Here is a 23,247-nt window from a genome sequence, read left to right as displayed (position 1 = left end):
TATTGTCAGAAATTTAGAAAGTGGTCCGTGCTCACTCAATGGAATGAATCTGCGCTGGCAGCTATGTTCAGAAAGGGTCTCTCTGAAGCCCTTAAGGATGTCATGGTGGGATTTCCTATGCCTGCTGGTTTGAATGAGTCTATGTCTTTGGCCATTGAGATCGGTCGACGCTTGCGTGAGCGTAAATCTGTGCACCATTTGGCGGTATTACCTGAGCTTAAACCTGAGCCTATGCAGTGCGATAGGACTTTGACCAGAGTTAAACGGCAAGAACACAGACGTCTGAATGGGCTGTGTTTCTACTGTGGTGATTCCACTCATGCTATCTCTGATTGTCCTAAGCGCACTAAGCGGTTCGCTAGGTCTGCCACCATTGGTACGGTACAGTCAAAATTTCTTCTGTCCGTTACCTTGATCTGCTCTTTGTCATCGTATTCTGTCATGGCATTTGTGGATTCAGGCGCTGCCCTGAATTTGATGGACTTGGAGTATGCTAAGCGTTGTGGGTTTCTCTTAGAGCCCTTGCAGTGTCCTATTCCATTGAGAGGAATTGATGCCACGCCTTTGGCCAAGAATAAGCCTCAATACTGGACCCAGCTGACCATGTGCATGGCTCCTGCACATCAGGAGGTTATTCGCTTTCTGTTGTTTCATAATCTGCATGATGTGGTCGTGTTGGGGTTGCCATGGCTACAAGCCCATAATCCAGTATTAGATTGGAAATCCATGTCGGTGTCCAGCTGGGGTTGTCAGGGGGTACATGGTAACATAGTAACATAGTAACATAGTTAGTAAGGCCGAAAAAAGACATTTGTCCATCCAGTTCAGCCTATATTCCATCATAATAAATACCCAGATCTACGTCCTTCTACAGAACCTAATAATTGTATGATACAATATTGTTCTGCTCCAGGAAGACATCCAGGCCTCTCTTGAACCCCTCGACTGAGTTCGCCATCACCACCTCCTCAGGCAAGCAATTCCAGATTCCCACTGCCCTAACAGTAAAGAATCCTCTTCTATGTTGGTGGAAAAACCTTCTCTCCTCCAGACGCAAAGAATGCCCCCTTGTGCCCGTCACCTTCCTTGGTATAAACAGATCCTCAGCGAGATATTTGTATTGTCCCCTTATATACTTATGCATGGTTATTAGATCGCCCCTCAGTCGTCTTTTTTCTAGACTAAATAATCCTAATTTCGCTAATCTATCTGGGTATTGTAGTTCTCCCATCCCCTTTATTAATTTTGTTGCCCTCCTTTGTACTCTCTCTAGTTCCATTATATCCTTCCTGAGCACCGGTGCCCAAAACTGGACACAGTACTCCATGTGCGGTCTAACTAGGGATTTGTACAGAGGCAGTATAATGCTCTCATCATGTGTATCCAGACCTCTTTTAATGCACCCCATGATCCTGTTTGCCTTGGCAGCTGCTGCCTGGCACTGGCTGCTCCAGGTAAGTTTATCATTAACTAGGATCCCCAAGTCCTTCTCCCTGTCAGATTTACCCAGTGGTTTCCCGTTCAGTGTGTAATAGTGATATTGATTCCCTCTTCCCATGTGTATAACCTTACATTTATCATTGTTAAACCTCATCTGCCACCTTTCAGCCAAAGTTTCCAACTTATCCAGATCCATCTGTAGCAGAATACTATCTTCTCTTGTATTAACTGCTTTACATAGTTTTGTATCATCTGCAAATATCGATATTTTACTGTGTAAACCTTCTACCAGATCATTAATGAATATGTTGAAGAGAACAGGTCCCAATACTGACCCCTGCGGTACCCCACTGGCCACAGCGACCCAGTTAGAGACTATACCATTTATAACCACCCTCTGCTTTCTATCACTAAGCCAGTTACTAACCCATTTACACACATTTTCCCCCAGACCAAGCATTCTCATTTTGTGTACCAACCTCTTGTGCGGCACGGTATCAAACGCTTTGGAAAAATCGAGATATACCACGTCCAATGACTCACCGTGGTCCAGCCTATAGCTTACCTCTTCATAAAAACTGATTAGATTGGTTTGACAGGAGCGATTTCTCATAAACCCATGCTGATATGGAGTTAAACAGTTATTCTCATTGAGATAATCCAGAATAACATCCCTCAGAAACCCTTCAAATATTTTACCAACAATAGAGGTTAGACTTACTGGCCTATAATTTCCAGGTTCACTTTTAGAGCCCTTTTTGAATATTGGCACCACATTTGCTATGCGCCAGTCCTGCGGAACAGACCCTGTCGCTATAGAGTCCCTAAAAATAAGAAATAATGGTTTATCTATTACATTACTTAGTTCTCTTAGTACTCGTGGGTGTATGCCATCCGGACCCGGAGATTTATCTATTTTAATCTTATTTAGCCGGTTTCGCACCTCTTCTTGGGTTAGATTGGTGACCCTTAATATAGGGTTTTCATTGTTTCTTGGGATTTCACCTAGCATTTCATTTTCCACCGTGAATACCGTGGAGAAGAAGGTGTTTAATATGTTAGCTTTTTCCTCGTCATCTACAACCATTCTTTCCTCACTATTTTTTAAGGGGCCTACATTTTCAGTTTTTATTCTTTTACTATTGATATAGTTGAAGAACAGTTTGGGATTAGTTTTACTCTCCTTAGCAATGTGCTTCTCTGTTTCCTTTTTGGCAGCTTTAATTAGTTTTTTAGATAAAGTATTTTTCTCCCTATAGTTTTTTAGAGCTTCAATGGTGCCATCCTGCTTTAGTAGTGCAAATGCTTTCTTTTTACTGTTAATTGCCTGTCTTACTTCTTTGTTTAGCCACATTGGGTTTTTCCTATTTCTAGTCCTTTTATTCCCACAAGGTATAAACCGCTTACACTGCCTATTTAGGATGTTCTTAAACATTTCCCATTTATTATCTGTATTCTTATTTCTGAGGATATTGTCCCAGTCTACCAGATTAAGGGCATCTCTAAGCTGGTCAAACTTTGCCTTCCTAAAGTTCAGTGTTTTTGTGACTCCCTGACAAGTCCCCCTAGTGAAAGACAGGTGAAACTGCACAATATTGTGGTCGCTATTTCCTAAATGCCCAACCACCTGCAGATTTGTTATTCTGTCAGGTCTATTAGATAGTATTAGGTCTAAAAGTGCTGCTCCTCTGGTTGGATTCTGCACCAATTGTGAAAGATAATTTTTCTTGGTTATTAGCAGAAACCTGTTGCCTTTATGGGTTTCACAGGTTTCTGTTTCCCAGTTAATATCCGGGTAGTTAAAGTCCCCCATAACCAGGACCTCATTATGGGTTGCAGCTTCATCTATCTGCTTTAGAAGTAGACTTTCCATGGTTTCTGTTATATTTGGGGGTTTGTAACAGACCCCAATGAGAATTTTGTTACCATTTTTCCCTCCATGAATTTCAACCCATATGGACTCGACATCCTCATTCCCTTCGCTAATATCCTCCCTTAAAGTGGACTTTAGACAAGACTTTACATAGAGACAAACCCCTCCTCCTCTCCGATTTTTACGATCGTTTCTAAACAGACTGTAACCCTGTAAGTTAACTGCCCAGTCATAGCTTTCATCTAACCATGTCTCGGTTATTCCCACTATGTCAAAGTTACCTGTAGATATTTCTGCTTCTAGTTCTTCCATCTTGTTTGTCAGGCTTCTGGCGTTTGCGAGCATGCAGTTTAGAGGATTTTGTTTTGTTCCAATCTCCTCACTGTGGATTGTTTTAGAAATGTTCTTACCTCCCTTCTGAGTATGTTTTCCTGGGTCGTCTTTGTTCGAGTCTAATGTTTTTCTTCCCGTCCCCTCTTCTTCTAGTTTAACGCCCGCCTGATGAGTGTAGCGAGTCTTCTGGCGAATGTGTGTTTCCCAGGTTTGTTGAGGTGTAGTCCGTCTCTGGCGAGGAGTCCATCATACCAGTAATTCACACCGTGGTCCAGGAATCCAAATCCTTGTTGTCTGCACCATCGTCTTAGCCAGTTGTTTGCATCAAGGATCCTGTTCCATCTCCTGGTGCCATGCCCGTCTACTGGAAGGATAGAAGAAAAAACTACCTGTGCATCCAGTTCCTTTACTTTCTTCCCCAACTCTTCAAAGTCCTTGCAGATTGTCGGTAGGTCCTTCCTTGCCGTGTCATTGGTGCCAACACGTATCAGAAGAAATGGGTGGACGTCCTTGGAGCTGAAGAGCTTTGGTATCCTATCGGTCACATCCTTGATCATCGCACCTGGAAGGCAGCATACTTCTCTTGCAGTTATGTCCGGTCTGCAGATGGCTGCTTCTGTGCCTCTCAGTAGTGAGTCTCCCACCACCACCACTCTTCGTTGCTTCTTGGCTGTACTTTTTGCTGTCACTTGTTGCTGTGTGCCCTTTTCTTTTTTGCTTGCTGGTATTGCTTCATTCTTAGGTGTGCCATCTTCATCCTCTACAAAGATTTGATATCGGTTCTTCAGTTGTGTGGTTGGTGATTTCTCCATGGTCTTCTTGCTTCTTTTGGTCACATGCTTCCACTCATCTGCTTTTGGAGGTTCTCTGACACTTTTTTCACCTTCTGTGACCAGTAGAGATGCTTCTGTTCTGTCTAGAAAGTCTTCATTCTCTTTGATGAGTTTCAAAGTTGTTATTCTTTCTTCCAGACCCCGCACCTTTTCTTCTAAAAGGGCCACTAGTCTACACTTCTAACAGGTGAAATTGGATTCTTCTTCTGGTCGATCTGTGAACATGTAGCACATGCTGCAGCTCACCATGTAGGTTGTCACATCTGCCATGTTGCTCCTAGATCCTGCTGACTTGCTGTGTGTTTTCCTTCTTGTGTAATCTACTCAGCCAAGCTCTCTTGCAATAATGTCCTACAGGCAAAAATTTGCGCGTCGTAAGGCGCGCGGTTTGGTGATGCTTTCGAAGCAGCTGGTCCCGGCTGTACCCAACGATCTTCTAGCTTAGGGAGACTTCGCTTCTCCCAGAAGGCACCTGGAATATGCAAATTAGCCTCCTGAAGCTTGAATCCCTGGTTTGGTGATGCTTTCGAAGCAGCTGGTCCCGGCTGTACCCAACGATCTTCTAGCTTAGGGAGACTTCGCTTCTCCCAGAAGGCACCTGGAATATGCAAATTAGCCTCCTGAAGCTTGAATCCCTGGTTTGGTGATGCTTTCGAAGCAGCTGGTCCCGGCTGTACCCAACGATCTTCTAGCTTAGGGAGACTTCGCTTCTCCCAGAAGGCACCTGGAATTTGCAAATTAGCCTCCTGAAGCTTGAATCCCTGGTTTTCTTCCCTGGTGATGTTCCATTTCTGTCAATTTCGTCATCCACCCCTTCTGAGGTTCCAGAGTTCTTGTCTGATTACAGGGATGTATTTGATGAGCCCTAGTCCGATGCCCTACCTCCGCATAGGGATTGTGATTGTGCTATCAATTTGATTCCTGGTAGTAAATTCCCAAAAAGTCGACTGTTTAATTTATCCGTGCCTGAGCACGCCGCTATGCGCAGTTATGTGAAGGAATCCCTGGAGAAGGGGCATATTTGCCCGTCATCGTCACCATTAGGAGCAGGGTTCTTTTTTGTAGCCAAGAAGGATGGTTCGCTGAGACCTTGTATAGATTACCGCCTTCTAAATAAGATCACGGTTAAATTTCAGTACCCCTTGCCATTGTTATCTGATTTGTTTGCTCGGATTAAGGGGGCTAGTTGGTTCACCAAGATAGATCTTCGTGGTGCGTATAATCTGGTGCGAATCAGGCGAGGAGATGAATGGAAAACTGCATTTAATACGCCCGAGGGTCATTTTGAGTATCTAGTGATGCCATTCGGACTTGCCAATGCTCCATCAGTGTTTCAGTCCTTTATGCATGACATCTTCCGAGAGTACCTGGATAAATTCCTGATTGTGTACTTGGATGACATTTTGATCTTCTCGGATGATTGGGAGTCTCATGTGAAGCAGGTCAGAACAGTTTTTCAGGTCCTGCGTGCTAATTCTTTGTTTGTGAAGGGATCAAAGTGTCTCTTTGGTGTGCAGAAGGTTTCATTTTTGGGGTTCATCTTTTCCCCTTCTACTATCGAGATGGATCCTGTTAAGGTCCAAGCCATCCATGATTGGACTCAGCCGACATCTCTGAAAAGTCTGCAAAAGTTCCTGGGCTTTGCTAATTTTTATCGTCGCTTCATCTGCAATTTTTCTAGTATTGCCAAACCATTGACCAATTTGACCAAGAAGGGTGCTGATTTGGTTAATTGGTCTTCTGCTGCTGTGGAAGCTTTTCAAGAGTTGAAGCGTCGTTTTTCTTCTGCCCCTGTGTTGTGTCAACCAGATGTTTCTCTTCCGTTCCAGGTCGAGGTTGATGCTTCTGAGATTGGAGCAGGGGCTGTTTTGTCGCAGAGAGGTTCTGATTGCTCAGTGATGAAACCATGCGCTTTTTTTTCCAGGAAGTTTTCGCCTGCTGAGCGAAATTATGATGTGGGCAACCGAGAGTTGCTGGCCATGAAGTGGGGATTCGAGGAGTGGCGTCATTGGCTTGAAGGAGCTAAGCATCGCGTGGTGGTATTGACTGATCATAAGAACTTGACTTATCTTGAGTCTGCTAAGCGGTTGAATCCTAGACAGGCTCGTTGGTCGCTGTTTTTTGCCCGTTTTGACTTTGTGATTTCGTACCTTCCGGGCTCTAAAAATGTGAAGGCGGATGCTCTGTCTAGGAGTTTTGTGCCCGACTCTCCGGGTTTGTCTGAGCCGGCGGGTATCCTCAAGGAAGGAGTAATTGTGTCTGCCATCTCCCCTGATTTGCGGCGGGTGCTGCAAAAATTTCAGGCTAATAAACCTGATCGTTGTCCAGCGGAGAGACTGTTTGTCCCTGATAGGTGGACCAATAAAGTTATCTCTGAGGTTCATTGTTCGGTGTTGGCTGGTCATCCTGGAATCTTTGGTACCAGAGAGTTGGTGGCTAGATCCTTTTGGTGGCCGTCTCTGTCGCGGGATGTGCGTGTTTTTGTGCAGTCCTGTGGGATTTGTGCTCGGGCTAAGCCCTGCTGTTCTCGTGCCAGTGGGTTGCTTTTGCCCTTGCCGGTCCCGAAGAGGCCTTGGACACATATCTCTATGGATTTTATTTCTGATCTTCCCGTTTCTCAAAAGATGTCAGTCATTTGGGTGGTCTGTGATCGCTTTTCTAAGATGGTCCATCTGGTACCCTTGTCTAAATTGCCTTCCTCCTCTGATTTGGTGCCATTGTTCTTCCAGCATGTGGTTCGTTTACATGGCATTCCAGAGAATATCGTTTCTGACAGAGGTTCCCAGTTTGTTTCAAGGTTTTGGCGAGCCTTTTGTGGTAGGATGGGCATTGACTTGTCTTTTTCCTCGGCTTTCCATCCTCAGACTAATGGCCAGACCGAACGAACCAATCAGACCTTGGAAACATATCTGAGATGCTTTGTTTCTGCCGATCAGGATGACTGGGTGTCCTTTTTGCCTTTGGCTGAGTTCGCCCTTAATAATCGGGCCAGCTCGGCTACCTTGGTTTCGCCATTTTTCTGCAATTCTGGGTTCCATCCTCGTTTCTCTTCAGGACAGGTTGAGTCTTCGGACTGTCCTGGTGTGGATACTGTGGTGGACAGGTTGCAGCAGATTTGGACTCATGTAGTGGACAATTTGACCTTGTCCCAGGAGAAGGCTCAACGTTTCGCTAATCACAGACGCCGTGTGGGTCCCCGACTTCGTGTTGGGGATCTGGTTTGGTTATCTTCTCGTCATATTCCTATGAAGGTTTCCTCTCCTAAGTTTAAACCTCGTTTCATTGGTCCGTACAGGATTTCTGAGGTTCTTAATCCTGTGTCCTTTCGTCTGACCCTTCCAGATTCTTTTTCCATACATAACGTATTCCATAGGTCATTGTTGCGGAGATACGTGGCACCTATGGTTCCATCTGTTGATCCTCCTGCCCCGGTTTTGGTGGAGGGGGAATTGGAGTATATTGTGGAGAAGATTTTGGATTCTCGTGTTTCTAGACGGAAACTCCAGTATCTGGTTAAATGGAAGGGTTATGCTCAGGAAGATAATTCCTGGGTTTTTGCCTCTGATGTCCATGCTCCCGATCTTGTTCGTGCCTTTCATGTGGCTCATCCTGGTCGGCCTGGGGGCTCTGGTGAGAATTTGGTGACCCCTCCTCAAGGGGGGGTACTGTTGTGAATTCTGTGGCAGAGCTCCCTCCTGTGGTCACAAGTGGTACTTCGGCTGATTCTCTCTGTGAGCTTCTGTTGGTGGAGGGAAGTGGTACTGCGGCTTCTGAGTTTCCTCCCTCAGGTGATCTGGTGAGGTCGTTAGGTGCTTCTCTACTTAACTCCACCTAATGCTTTGATCCTGGCTTCCTGTCAATGTTCCAGTGTTGGACTTGCTTTTCCCTGGATCATTCCTGCGGCCTGCTGCTCTGCATAGCTAAGTTCTTCTTTGCTATTTGTTTGCTATTTTTTCTGTCCAGCTTGTCTAATTTGTTGCTGGAAGCTCTGGGACGCAAAGGGTGTACCTCCGTGCCGTTAGTTCGGTACGGAGGGTCTTTTTGCCCCCTTTGCGTGGTTTTCTTTAGGGTTTTGTGTAGACCGCAAAGTTACCTTTTCTATCCTCGATCTGTTAAGAAAGTCGGGCCTCACTTTGCTGAATCTATTTCATCTCTACGTTTGTCTTTTCATCTTACTCACAGTCATTATATGTGGGGGGCTGCCTTTTCCTTTGGGGTATTTCTCTGAGGCAAGGTAGGCTTATTTTCTATCTTCAGGCTAGTTAGTTTCTCAGGCTGTGCCGAGTTGCATAGGCAGAGTTAGGCGCAATCCACGGCTGCCTCTAGTGTTGTTTGGAGAGGATTAGGGATTGCGGTCTGCAGAGTTCCCACGTCTCAGAGCTCGTTCTATGATTTTGGGTTATTGTCAGATCACTGTATGTGCTCTGACCGCTATGTCCATTGTAGTACTGAATTGCCTTTCATAACAGGGAGCAGCACATGACAGAACGGGGGCGCAGGATGGGAGCAGCACATGACAGAACGGGGGCGCAGGATGGGAGCAGCACATGACAGGATGGGAGCAGCAAATGACAGAATGGAGGCGCAGGATGGGAGCAGCACATGACAGAACGGGGGCGCAGGATGGGAGCAGCACATGACAGAACGGGGCGCAGGATGGGAGCAGCACATAACAGGATGGGGATGCAGGATGGAGCAGCACATGACAGAATGGGGGCGCAGGATGGAGCAGCACATGACAGGATGGGGACGCAGGATGGAGCAGCACATGTCAGGATGGGGAAGCAGGATGGAGCAGCACATGAGAGGATGGGGGCGCAGGATGGGAGCAGCACATGACAGGATGGGGACGCAGGATGGAGCAGCACATGACAGGATGGGGACGCAGGATGGAGCAGCACATACCAGGATGGAGACCATATACCAATATAAATGCTCGCCACCCGGGCATAGAACGGGTTCAATAGCTAGTAAACAAATAATGGTGACTAGCTATATATAAAATAGAATTAAGTGAAATACAAACAAATACATGTGGAACAAAAACCAAATTTAAGTAAAGGTAAATAATACCATGTGAATACTAGTAACCAATAACCAATGCTAGCTGTTTAGTTTAGTCTTTTACTTCTATGTGTACGTAGTGGAAGGTTATTGGTTACTAGTACTCACGTGGTATTATTTACCTTTACTTAAATTTGCTTTTTGTTCCACATGTATTTATTTGTATTTCACTTAATTCTATTTTATTTTTAGCTAGTCACCATTATTTGTTTATTTCATACCACTGCTGCATATGCCTGTACATTGAGGTCGTCCCTGAGTGAGTCCCACCGTTGCTGCTGCACTGGTGGCTACTGCCTTGTTTTTATTCTATTTATGTTTATTTAATAAAATTTATATATTTTTTGTTATTTCTGGTCTTTTTGTGAAGGTTTTTTATTAATATTTTCATTATGGTTCCTTCATGGTCCTGTTAAGGATATTATTTGGTGTTTTCAGTGGTGATACAGTTATATATATAGTAATATGGCTGTCCATCTCCTCAGTGGTGATATAGTAATATATATAGTAATATGGCCGCCCTTCTCCTCAGGGGTAATACAGTAATATATTTAGTTATATAGCCGCCACTCTTCTCCTCATTGTGATATAGTAATATATATATACGTGTGCGACGGCCAGCCACAGTGCCCCCTCCGGGTCAGCACAACTCCGCCTACACTTCCTTCTCAAGCTGTTTCTTATTTTTAATCCCTCCTTCAATCCAGGTGGCCTGCCCGAGGCAGGGGACGGGGCCTTCCACCGCGTGATGGAAATGCGAGGCGCCAAGGGCTGACACGTTATTAGATGTGGGCCTGGGTCCTGGGGTTTGGGACCGTGGAGTGGAACGTTCTACCAGGGTGAAAGGCATAGCAACAGCTCCAACAGTGAAGGCCCGGGGTTTGAACCAACCCTCTGTGGTCAAGGGCCGAGGTACACTCACCCTCTCTTGTTCCTGGACACTGACCACGCCCACCCTGGGACCTCGGTATGATATCCTTTCGCGGCTGCGCACTCCGGTATATGTGGATAAAAATTGGGCTGAGCCTTCATCCCTGAGGCCGGTATCACAGGTCAGTGGTTCTAGTACATGTGGTGACAGTTTCCTCACGTACCGGAGACACTGACTCACGTAGACACATTAAAATAAATGTGTCTCTGCACATGTCAGCGTGTTTTCACGGACCGTGTGTCCGTTTGCAAAACACGGAGACATGTCAGTGTTCGAGGGAGCACACTGATCACACGGACCCATTAAAGTCAATGGGTCCGTGTAAACACGTACCGCACACGGATGCTGTCCGTGTGCCATCCGTGTGCTGTCCGTGTGCGTTTGTCCTGTCATAGGGTTAAAATTGGAAAAAATTGTTGCAATACACGGACACACGTTCAGCAAACGGACAGCACACGGACCCTAAAAACGTACTCACGGATGACCTACCTGAGCACACGGACACGGATAACTCCGGTACCGGAATTATCTGGACGTGTGAGACTGGCCTGACACAGACTCCTCCAATGCTTCCGGTCCTCCAGCCTCAAACTCCTGAGACTTCGGTTCTGGCTTCTGCTGCAAAGGTCCCAGCTCCAGATACAGTCACGACACTTGCTCTGTCACGTGATGACATTGCGGCTCTGGTGGATGATGTTCCAGCTCCAGCTGCCAGTACTGCTCCTCCAGTGACACAGGGAACTCGTGAGTCCAACACTCGTCCTCGACTTCACTCAGCTGTTCATGTCGTGTCCTCTCCACCTGCTGCCACCTCCACTTCACGAGCCTACTAGCCTGCAGTGCCACGTGCAAGAAAGTTCCATCGTTGTTGCTTCTGTGTCACACAATGGCGCCACACCACTGCACTCGGGGTTTTCTTCGGGACCCCACCTGCACCAAGGTGGGGCCTCTTCCGACCACTCCACCCACTTTCTGGTATTCTGCAGGGAGGGTCAAGATGTTCTCCTTCCCATCATGGGCGGGCCGGAGGGTGTTGCCAGACAGCTATTCGTGCCGTTTCTGTACCGAAACGCCCACAAAGGGTGAGATCACAGTCATCATTCTCTTTTTTGGTGCCATTTTCTGCCATCTTCATGGTCAGCATCTTGGTCGCAAACAAACTAAGTTAAATCCAGGGATTCTGTTACTTTCGGGGTATCAATCTCTTCTTCCTTCACGGCATCTCCGCTTTGCAAGGCTGCAGGATCCTGCCGACTAGTGTGAGCGTCAGCCAGGGCCATAGTCATGGTCCACATTGGTGTCTACTTTAGCGCTCCCTGACTATCAGCATAGTTCGATTGTCTCACTTGCCAGATTCTCCAAGGCCTTTTCTAAACACAGAGACAATTTGTTAGGTGTCGAGTTCCCTCCGCTGCACAGGGGGACTCCTGAACCACCTCCGCTGCGGTCTCCCATTCTCCTCCAGCCGCAGTGGAGCCTGCTCAGCAGAGACGTCGGTCCCAGCATCTGGCTCAGGCTGATACTGTGCAGCTGCTTACTGCTGTCCTTCCAGGCTCAGCCATTGTAACCAGTACTGATCAGCGGCGAGCAGGCGTCCCTGTGACTAAGGGTACCGTCACACTATAACATTTCGATCGCTACGACGGTACGATTCGTGACGTTCCAGCGATATCGTTACGATATCGCTGTGTCTGACACGCAGCAGCGATCAGGGATCCTGCTGAGAATCGTACGTCGTAGCAGATCGTATGGAACTTTCTTTCATCGCTGGATCTCCCGCTGTCATCGCTAGATCGGTGTGTGTGACACCGATCTAGCGATCTAGCGATGCGATCCAGCGATGCGTCCGCTTGTAACCAGGGTAAACATCGGGTAACTAAGCGCAGGACCGCGCTTAGTTACCCAATGTTTACCCTGGTTACAAGCGTTAAACTAAAAAAAAACAAACAGCACATACTTACATTCTGGTGTCCGTCAGGTCCCTTGCCGTCTCTGCTTCCCGCACTGTGACTGCCGGCCGTAAAGTGAAAGCAGAGCACAGCGGCTGTGCTTTCACTTTCACTTTACGGCCGGCAGTTACTGAGTGCGGGAAGCAGACTGCAAGGGACCTGACGGACACCAGAATGTAAGTATGTGCTGTTTGTTTTTTTTTAGTTTAACGCTTGTAACCAGGGTAAACATCGGGTAACTAAGCGCGGTCCTGCGCTTAGTTACCCGATGTTTACCCTGGTTACCCAGGGACCTCGGCATCGTTGGTCGCTGGAGAGCTGTCTGTGTGACAGCTCCCCAGCGACCACACTGCGATTTACCTACGATCACGGCCAGGTCATATCGCTGGTCGTGATCGTAGGTAAATCGTATAGTGTGACGGTACCCTAAGTCCTGCTTTTCTTCTTCTGAGCATGCCCAAGGGAGGACCTCTCATTGGAGGTCGGGGGTCACATGCTCAGGTCCTGTAGCCGCTCCTATTGGACAACTAGGAAGGTCTTGGAGAGCTTCTGCTATAAAAGGTTTGCATGGCCACACGGCCATGCGCTAGTATAAACTTATTAATGTGTTTGTGTGGATGTATGACTGTCGATGGATGAAAGCTCCGAATCATTCCCATCCCTAGTGTTGTTGACTGTTCGAGAATGGTGTAAGCTACCTAGCGCCTGACAGTGCAATTCTGCACAGCTAGCACTCGATACAGTGTCTGATAGCAGTGACCGCCAGTGCAAAGCTGTGCGCTAATAGAGCGCTTTCCTGGCCCTAGTCTTGGTGGTAAGTGGCGTCCGCCAGAGCAGTACTGCACGCACTCTTGTGCATTAAATTATTATTTCTGTTAATCTCTGACACCCCAGTAGCGGTGTCGGGCACAAGAGGTCTAGAGGAACTCTTTCCCTGAGTCTTGGGACAGAGATCTGTGACCCTTTGCTTGCGCTCTTTGTGCGGTACCGCGGCTCTGTGACGCAACAGGGTTCCTTCATACCGGGTGAAGCTAACCCGTGTGTGTATCCACATTATACCGCCATAGAGTCCATTTCAAACTTTAACTGAAGAACTTTACTTGTTTGCAATCGCAGCACATCCACATCAGTAACAGCTTCAACACAGAGTTCTGCACCGTTCACATTCGTCACTTTCCCTGTACTCTTCCTTATGTCCTCCAGATTGCACCTGGGACGTCCTGTCCCACACAGTACCGCAGCATCCTCCCTGTCTGGCTTGACTACCCTTAAGAATTCCCTTGTCCGTGTCGCACCAGACATGAGGGCATCTGTCCAATTAGCAAGCTGCCACTTTTTTGGGAGCAACCTGTGTTACTGTCCTGCTGTGACTCTTGCTGTAGCCCCTGCTCTCACTACCGCTGTCACTGCTTCTTTTCACTACTGCTGTCACTGCTGCACTTTTGGCCAGCTGACCCTGGATGGCTGGGCTTCTCACTTCGAACGTTGTGGGGCCCACTGTGTTGCCCCAGGCTCTAGGGCCCTATGGATAGCTCAGAAACCGGACAGTATGGTCCTCCATACAGTATTATGGGCACCGTATAATGCTCCATACAGTATAATGGGCCCCATATATTGCGCCATACAGTATAATGAGCCCCACATATTCCTCCATGCAGAATAATGAGCCCCATATATTGCTCCATACAGAATAATGAGCCTCATATATTACTCCATACAGTATAATGAGCCCCGCATAGTCCTCCATGCAGAATAATGAGCCCCATATATTGCTCCATTCAGAATAATGAGCCCCATATAATGCTCCATACAGTATTATGGGCACCACATGTTGTTCCATTCAGAATAATGAGCCCCATATAATGCTCCATACAGTATAATGAGCCCATATATTGCTCCATATCATATAATGAGCCCCATATATTGCTCTATACAGAATAATGAGCCACATATATTGCTCCATTCAGTATAATGAGCCCCATATATTGCTCCATACAGTATAATGAGCCCATATATTGCTCCATATCATATAATGAGCCCCATATATTGCTCCATACAGAATAATGAGCCACATATATTGCTCCATTCAGAATAATGAGCCCCATATAATGCTCCATACAGTATTATGGGCACCACATTTTACTCCACACATTATAATGAGCCCAATATAGTGCTCCATATAATATGAGCCCCATATATTGCTCCATATAGTATAATGAGACCCATATATTGATCCATACATTATAATGAGCTCATATATTGCTCCATACCAAATAATGAGCCCCATATATTGCTCCATACAGTATTATGGGCCCAACATTTTGCTTCATACATTATAATGAGCCCCATATATTGCTCTATATAGTATAATGAGCCCCATATATTGCTCCATATATTATAATGAGCCCCATATATTGCCTCATACAGTATAATGAGCTCATATATTGCTCCATATAGTATGAGCTCTATATATTGCGCCATACAGAATAATGAGCCCCATATATTGCTCCATTCAGAATAATGAGCCTCATATAATGCTGCATACAGTTTTATGGGCACCACATTTTGCTCCATACAGTATAATGGGCCCCATATATTGCTCCATATAGTATAATGAGCCCCATATATTGTTCCATATAGTATAATGAGCCCCATACATTGCTCCATATAGTATAATGAGCCCCTTATATTGCTCCATTCAGAATAATGAGCCCCATATATTGCTCCATATAGTATAATGAGCCCCATATAGTGCTCCATACAGTATAATGAGCCCCATATTTTGCTCCATATAGTATAATGAGCCCCATATATTGCTCCATTTAGAATAATGAGCCCCACATAGTGCTCCATATAGTATAATGAGCCCATATATTGCTCCATACAGTATTATAGGCACCACCTAGTGCTCCATACAGAATAATGAGCCCCATATATTACTCAGCCTCTTTCTGTGTCTTGTAGTGGTCAGGGTCAGTCTTTTACAACACATATCTGTTCCTACCTGTAAACCATTAATATGCTGCTAGATGATGATGGATTCATGTTAATGACCATCAGCTGTTCTAAGTGTTTATGCAAATGAAGAATTAAAAAAAATGAAACACATTAAAAAAACAGACAAAGATCAGTGCCGAGCAGCGAACCTTCTTGTTGACAGTTTCCTGACAATAAGAATATTTTCACCACTATTGAGAGTAAGAAGAAATAAAACAAAAAAGCACATGGAGGAAAAATCCAAACAGTAAATGCAATGATGGGTGCTGTAATCTGACATGTGTGGGAAGTCTCAGATACAGACCAGCAGAAGTCACCAGTTTACCTTGCTTGTCCATGTCACATAGCACGTTGGTGGCGCTCCCACCACTAGAGGTCAGTATGGTATAGATGCCGGTGCTGCTGATCCCGCTGTTGTATAGACTGGCGCAGTCGGAGTGACAAGGCTTCATGGGTTTTATTGCTGCAAAAGGAACAAAAATACTGAAAAACAGCAGAAAGTCCAACTGAAGATGAATGTTTATTATTAATTCATCCAATTAATGCAATTTCTAACTAATAAAAAAAAGTCTAATTCTGAAAAACCTAATTATTATCTTAAAATATATATAGATTGATAGATAATAGCTAGATAATAGATAAAAGGTAGATAATAGATAGATAATAGATAAATAGATAATAGATAAATTATAGATAGATAATATATAGATGATAGATAGATAATAGATGATAGATAGATAATCTATAATAGATAGATAGATGATAGATACTAGATTTATAGATAACAGATAGATATAGAATATAGATTATATAGCGCTGTATTACATTCCATGGTCTGCCTTATACTCTATGGGGCTGCATCATATTCTATGGGGCTGCATTATATTCTATGGGGCTGCATTATATTCTATGGGGCTTCATTACAAACTATGGGGCTGCATTATACTCTATGTGGCTGCATTATATTATATGGGGCTTCATTACATGCTATTGGGCTGCATCATACCCCATGAGGCTGCATTACATTCTATGGAGCTGCATTTTATCCTATGGCACTGCATTACATTCTATGGGGCTCCATTTTATTCTATGGCGCTCCATTACATTCTATGGGGCTGCAGTTTATTCTATCGTGCTGCATTACATTCTATGGTGCTGCATTACATTCTATGGTGCTGCATTACATTCTATGGTGCTGCATTACATTCTATGGTGCTTGCTACATTATACTCTGTGGGGCTGCATTACATTCTGTGGGGCTGCATTACATTCTATAGGGCTGCATTACATTCTATGGGGTTACATCATACTCTATGGGGCTGCATTACATGTTATGGGGCTGCATCATACTCTAGGGGGCTGCATTACATTCTATGGGGCTGCATCATACTCTATGGGGCTGCATTACATTCTATGGCGCTGCATTACATTCTATGGTGCTTGCTACATTATACTCTGTGGGGCTGCATTACATTCTATAGGGCTGCATTACATTCTATGGGGTTACATCATACTCTATGGGGCTGCATTACATGTTATGGGGCTGCATCATACTCTAGGGGGCTGCATTACATTCTATGGGGCTGCATCATACTCTATAGGGCTGCATTACATTCTATGGGGTTACATCATACTCTATGGGGCTGCATTACATGTTATGGGGCTGCATCATACTCTAGGGGGCTGCATTACATTCTATGGGGCTGCATCATACTCTATAGGGCTGCATTACATTCTATGGGTCTTGATTATACTCTATGGGGCTACGTTATACTTTATGCGGCTGCATTACATTCTATGGGGCTGCATTATACTCTATGTGGCTGCATTATATTCTATGGGGCTGCATTATATTCTATTAGGCTGCATTATGTTCTATGGGCTGCAGTACATTTTATAGGGCTGCATTATACTCTATGGGGTTGCATTATATTCTAAGGGGCTGCATTACATTCTATGGGGCTGCATTATATTATGTGGGGCTGTATTATACCCTATGGATCGGCATTACATTTTATAGGGCTGCATTACATTCTATGGGGCTACATCATACTCTATGGGGGCTGCATAACATTCTATGGGGCTACATCATACTCTATGGGGCTGCATTACATTCTATGGGGCTGCATCATACTCTATGGGGCTGCATCATACTCTATGGGGCTGCATTACATTCTATGGGTCTGCATTATACTTTATGGGGCTGCATTACATTCTGTCTGCATTATACTCTATGGCACTGCATTAGTATCTATGGGGCTACATTATACTTTATGGGGCTGCATTACATTCTATGGGGCTGCATTACACTCTATGGGGCTGCATTACATTCTATGGGGCTGCATTATATTCCATGAGGCTGCATTATGTTCTGTGGGCTGCAGTACATTTTATGGGGCTGCATTATATTCTATGGGGCTGCATTACATTCTATGGGTCTGCATTATACTTTATGGGGCTGTATTACATTCTGTCTGCATTATACTCTATGGCACTGCATTAGTATCTATGGGGCTACATTATACTTTATGGGGCTGCATTACATTCTATGGGGCTGCATTATACTCTATGGGGCTGCATTACATTCTATGGGGCTGCATTATATTCCATGAGGCTGCATTATGTTCTGTGGGCTGCAGTACATTCTATGGGGCTGCATTATATTCTGTAGAGCTACATTATACTCTGTGGAGCTGCATTTCATTCTATAGGGCTGCATTACATTGCAATACAGGGATGTCCACATGGGATGCATTGAGAGAGTACAATGTAATGGCTGCATTATACTCTAAGGCAGCATTATTTTCTATGGGGCTGCTTTATACTCCATGGCGCTGCATTATACTCTATGGGGCTGCATTACACTATATGGGGCTGAATTTAATTTTATGGTGCTACATTACATTCTATTGGGCTGCATTAAATTCTATGGACCTGCACTATATTCTGTGAGGCTGCATTATATTCTATGGGACTGCATTATACTCTTTGGGGCTGCATTATATTCTGTGAGGCTGCATTATACTCTTATGGGGCTGCATCATTATTCTTTTATGGGGCTACATTATGTTATATGTGTCTGCATTATACTTCTATGGGTCTGCATTATACTCCTATGGGGCTGCATTGTACTCCTGTGGAGGCTACATTGTACTATATGGATCACTATGGGGTTGCATTTTACTATATGGAGGACTATGGGGTGTATATTATACTGCATTGAGCACTTTGGGGCACATTATACTATATGGAGGACTATGTGGGCGCATTATATTATATGGAGGACTAAGGGATGTGTATTATACTGTGTGGAGGAATATGGGGTGTGCATTATATCATGTGAAGGACTATGGGGGTGCATTGTACTATATGGAGGACTATGGAATGTGCATTATACTTTATGGAGGACTAAGGGGAGTGCATTATACTATACGGAGGACTATGGGGTGCATTATACTATATGGATGACTATGAGGTGTGTAGTATACTTTATGGAGGACTATGGGGTGTGCATTATATTATATGGAGGACTTTGTGGTGCATTATACTATATGGAGGACTATTGGGTGTGCATTATACTGTACTATATGGAGAACTATGGGGTATGTATTATGCTATATGGAGGACTATGGGGTGTGCACTATATTATATGAAGGGCTATGGGGTGTGTATTATACTATATGGAGGACTATGAGGTGCATTAAACTATATGGAGGACTATGGGGTGCTTTATACTATATGGAGGACTATGGGGTGCATAATATTATATGGAGGACTATGGGGTGCATTATACTATATGGAGGACTATAGGGTGTATTATGCTATATGGAGGACTATAGGGTGTATTATACTATATGGAGGACTGTAGGGTGTATTATACTATATGGAGGATCATCGGGTGTGCATTATACTATATGGAGGACTATGGGGTGTATTATACTACATAGAGGACTAAGGGGTGTGCATTATACTTTATGGAGGACCATGGGGAGTGTATTATACTATATGGAGGACTATGTGGAGTGCATTACATTATATGAAGGACTATGGGGAACATTATACTATATGGAGGACTATGGGGAGTGTGTTATACTAATCAAGCAAAATGATGCCTATTCATCGGGTGATTGAATTGTTTATGCCAGAACAGAAATCGTTGTTCTCGGCAGCACATAGCCTGGTGAAAACTGATAACATGATACTGTATGTGGACAGATTGATCTATTAGTGATTGTTCTGTGCCCATCATTCTTCCTCAGCTGGTGTAGAGGTCGGGAAACAAGCGCTGAACGACTTCAATATTGTCGATCGCAGTCGTTTAACGGACTGTGTAAATACAACCAACATGTTTCTATGTGATGGAGCAACATGTGAGCATTTGGGGCCCCACTTCAATTTTTTGCCAAGTCCCCCACTTTGTCTATCCCCGGCCCTGATGGGAGATGAACACTTATGTTTTTATAGGACTGAGAACTCTACGAGGGCCTATACATCTGACCAATATACAGGTGGGGGCTCAGGGGCTCAAATTTTGCATCAGGGCCCATTGGACTATAGTTACACCACATATTGTGGTGGTCTCTCCTGGTACCATGCCCCATGTCTGCCACCATTACCTGCTGCGTGCGGTGGTCTTTGAGCTCGCAGTGCTGCTGGTAGAGGACACGTTGTGTTCCAGGGGGCTCCGTCCATCATGAGGGACAGGTTACGGACTTGGGCTTGAATGTCATAGATAAAGGTGGCTTGTAGGTGCTGCAGGGTGCTGCTCTCGCTGGCCCATACCTCCAGGCTCTGCACCCTGTGCCCCAGGGATGAGTTGTAGCTTCCAACTTCAGGCTATGGAAACAACATAATGGGTGCACTGACTTCATTTTGGTCACTTCCTTCCTTTCTGCTAGGGGAAGATCACTGCAAACACCAAACAAGTAACATCCGGTCTTTGTGGTCATAGACTCATTTATTGCTATAATTACCTGTATATGTCCCTGCTCTAATCCTGACTTCTGTGTACTCTGCATATTACCCTGCCCCTGGTCCTCACTTCTGTGTACTCTGCGTACTGCCCTGACCTCTGTATCCTCTGATTCTGATCTCTGTGTATTCTGCATACTGCCCTTCCCCTGATTCTTATCTCTATGTACTCTGCATACTGCCCTTCCCCTGATTCTGATCTCTGTGTATTCTGCATACTGCCCTTCCCCTGATTCTTATCTCTGTGTATTCTGCATACTGCCCTTCCCCTGATCCTTATCTCTGTGTACTCTGCATACTGCCCTTCCCCTGATTCTTATCTCTATGTACTCTGCATACTGCCCTTCCCCTGATTCTTATCTCTATGTACCCTGCATACTGCCCTTCCCCTGATTCTTATCTCTATGTACTCTGCATACTGCCCTTCCCCTGATTCTTATCTCTATGTACTCTGCATACTGCCCTTCCCCTGATTCTTATCTCTATGTACCCTGCATACTGCCCTTCCCCTGATTCTTATCTCTATGTACTCTGCATACTGCCCTTCCCCTGATTCTTATCTCTATGTACTCTGCATACTGCCCTTCCCCTGATTCTTATCTCTATGTACTCTGCATACTGCCCTTCCCCTGATCATTATCTCTGTGTACTCTGTATACTGCCCTTCCCCTAATCCTTATCTCTGTGTACTCTACATACTGCCCTTCCCCTGATCATTATCTCTGTATACTCTGTATACTGCCCTTCCCCTGATTCTTATCTCTATGTACTCTGCATACTGCCCTTCCCCTGATCATTATCTCTGTGTACTCTGTATACTGCCCTTCCCCTAATCCTTATCTCTGTGTACTCTACATACTGCCCTTCCCCTGATCCTTATCTCTGTATACTCTGTATACTGCCCTTCCCCTAATCCTTATCTCTGTGTACTCTACATACTGCCCTTCCCCTGATCCTTATCTCTGTATACTCTGTATACTGCCCTTCCCCTAATCCTTATCTCTGTGTACTCTACATACTGCCCTTCCCCTGATCCTTATCTCTGTGTACTCTGCATACTGCCCTTCCCCTGATCGTTATCTCTGTGTACTCTGCATACTGCCCTTCCCCTGATCGTTATCTCTGTGTACTCTGCATACTGCCCTTCCCCTGATCTTTATCTCTGTGTACTCTGTGTACTGCCCTTCCCCTGATCCTTATCTCTGTGTACTCTGTGTACTGCCCTTCCCCTGATCATTATCTCTATGTACTCTGCGTACTGCCCTTCCCCTGATCCTTATCTCTGTGTACTCTGCATACTGCCCTTCCCCTGATCATTATCTCTGTGTACTCTGTATACTGCCCTTCCCCTGATCATTATCTCTGTGTACTCTGCATACTGCCCTTCCCCTGATCATTATCTCTGTGTACTCTGTGTACTGCCCTTCCCCTGATCATTATCTCTGTGTACTCTGCATACTGCCCTTCCCCTGATCATTATCTCTGTGTACTCTGCATACTGCCCTTCCCCTGATCATTACCTCTGTGTACTCTGCATACTGCCCTTCCCCTGATCATTATCTCTGTGTACTGCCCTTCCCCTGATCCTTATCTCTGTGTACTCTGCATACTGCCCCTCCCCTGATCCTTATCTCTGTGTACTCTGTGTACTGCCCTTCCCCTGATCATTATCTCTGTGTACTCTGTATACTGCCCTTCCCCTGATCTTTATCTCTGTGTACTCTGCATACTGCCCTTCCCCTGATCCTTATCTCTGTGTACTCTGTATACTGCCCTTCCCCTGATCATTATCTCTGTGTACTCTGCATACTGCCCTTCCCCTGATCATTATCTCTGTGTACTCTGCATACTGCCCCTCCCCTGATCCTTATCTCTGTGTACTCTGCATACTGCCCCTCCCCTGATCCTTATCTCTGTGTACTCTGTGTACTGCCCTTCCCCTGATCATTATCTCTGTGTACTCTGTATACTGCCCTTCCCCTGATCTTTATCTCTGTGTACTCTGCATACTGCCCTTCCCCTGATCCTTATCTCTGTGTACTCTGTATACTGCCCTTCCCCTGATCCTTATCTCTGTGTACTCTGTATACTGCCCTTCCCCTGATCATTATCTCTGTGTACTCTGCGTACTGCCCTTCCCCTGATCATTATCTCTGTGTACTCTGTGTACTGCCCTTCCCCTGATCATTATCTCTGTGTACTCTGCATACTGCCCTTCCCCTGATCATTATCTCTGTGTACTCTGCATACTGCCCTTCCCCTGATCATTACCTCTGTGTACTCTGCATACTGCCCTTCCCCTGATCATTATCTCTGTGTACTCTGCATACTGCCCTTCCCCTGATCCTTATCTCTGTGTACTCTGCATACTGCCCTTCCCCTGATTCGTATCTCTGTGTACTCTGCATACTGCCCTTCCCCTAATCCTTATCTCTGTGTACTCTGCATACTGCCCTTCCCCTGATCCTTATCTCTGTGTACTCTGCATACTGCCCTTCCCCTGATTCTTATCTCTGTGTACTCTGCATACTGTCCTTCCCCTGATCCTTATCTCTATGTACTCTGTGTACTGCCCTTCCCCTGATCCTTATCTCTATGTACTCTGCGTACTGCCCTTCTCCTGATCCTTATCTCTGTGTACTCTGCATACTGCCCTTCCCCTGATCCTTATCTCTGTGTACTCTGCATACTGCCCTTCCCCTGATCCTTATCTCTGTGTACTCTGCATACTGCCCTTCCCCTGATTCTTATCTCTGTGTACTCTGCATACTGCCCTTCCCCTGATCCTTATCTCTGTGTACTCTGCATACTGCCCTTCCCCTGATCCTTATCTCTGTGTACTCTGCATACTGCCCT

At 45.3% G+C, this 23,247-nt stretch overlaps 1 protein-coding gene across 1 annotated transcript in view; it reads right to left on the bottom strand.

The window, feature by feature from the left end:
• LOC138638817 (angiopoietin-related protein 7-like) overlaps positions 1–20,275 on the bottom strand; it is a 44,857-nt gene extending 24,582 nt beyond the window's left edge. Inside the window, exons 1-2 of the mRNA XM_069728433.1 lie at positions 20,037–20,275; positions 15,746–15,883 (exon numbers count right to left, since the gene is read on the bottom strand). Coding sequence (XP_069584534.1) covers positions 15,746–15,883; positions 20,037–20,115 — 217 coding nt within the window. The 5' untranslated portion in view covers positions 20,116–20,275. The remainder of the gene's footprint in view (positions 1–15,745; positions 15,884–20,036) is intronic.
• Between the last annotated feature and the right edge of the window lie 2,972 nt (positions 20,276–23,247).

Source organism: Ranitomeya imitator, chromosome 5 (genome assembly GCF_032444005.1).
Source record: "Ranitomeya imitator isolate aRanImi1 chromosome 5, aRanImi1.pri, whole genome shotgun sequence".
Lineage (NCBI taxonomy): Eukaryota > Metazoa > Chordata > Amphibia > Anura > Dendrobatidae > Ranitomeya > Ranitomeya imitator.
This window is presented reverse-complemented; position numbering and strand designations above follow the sequence as displayed.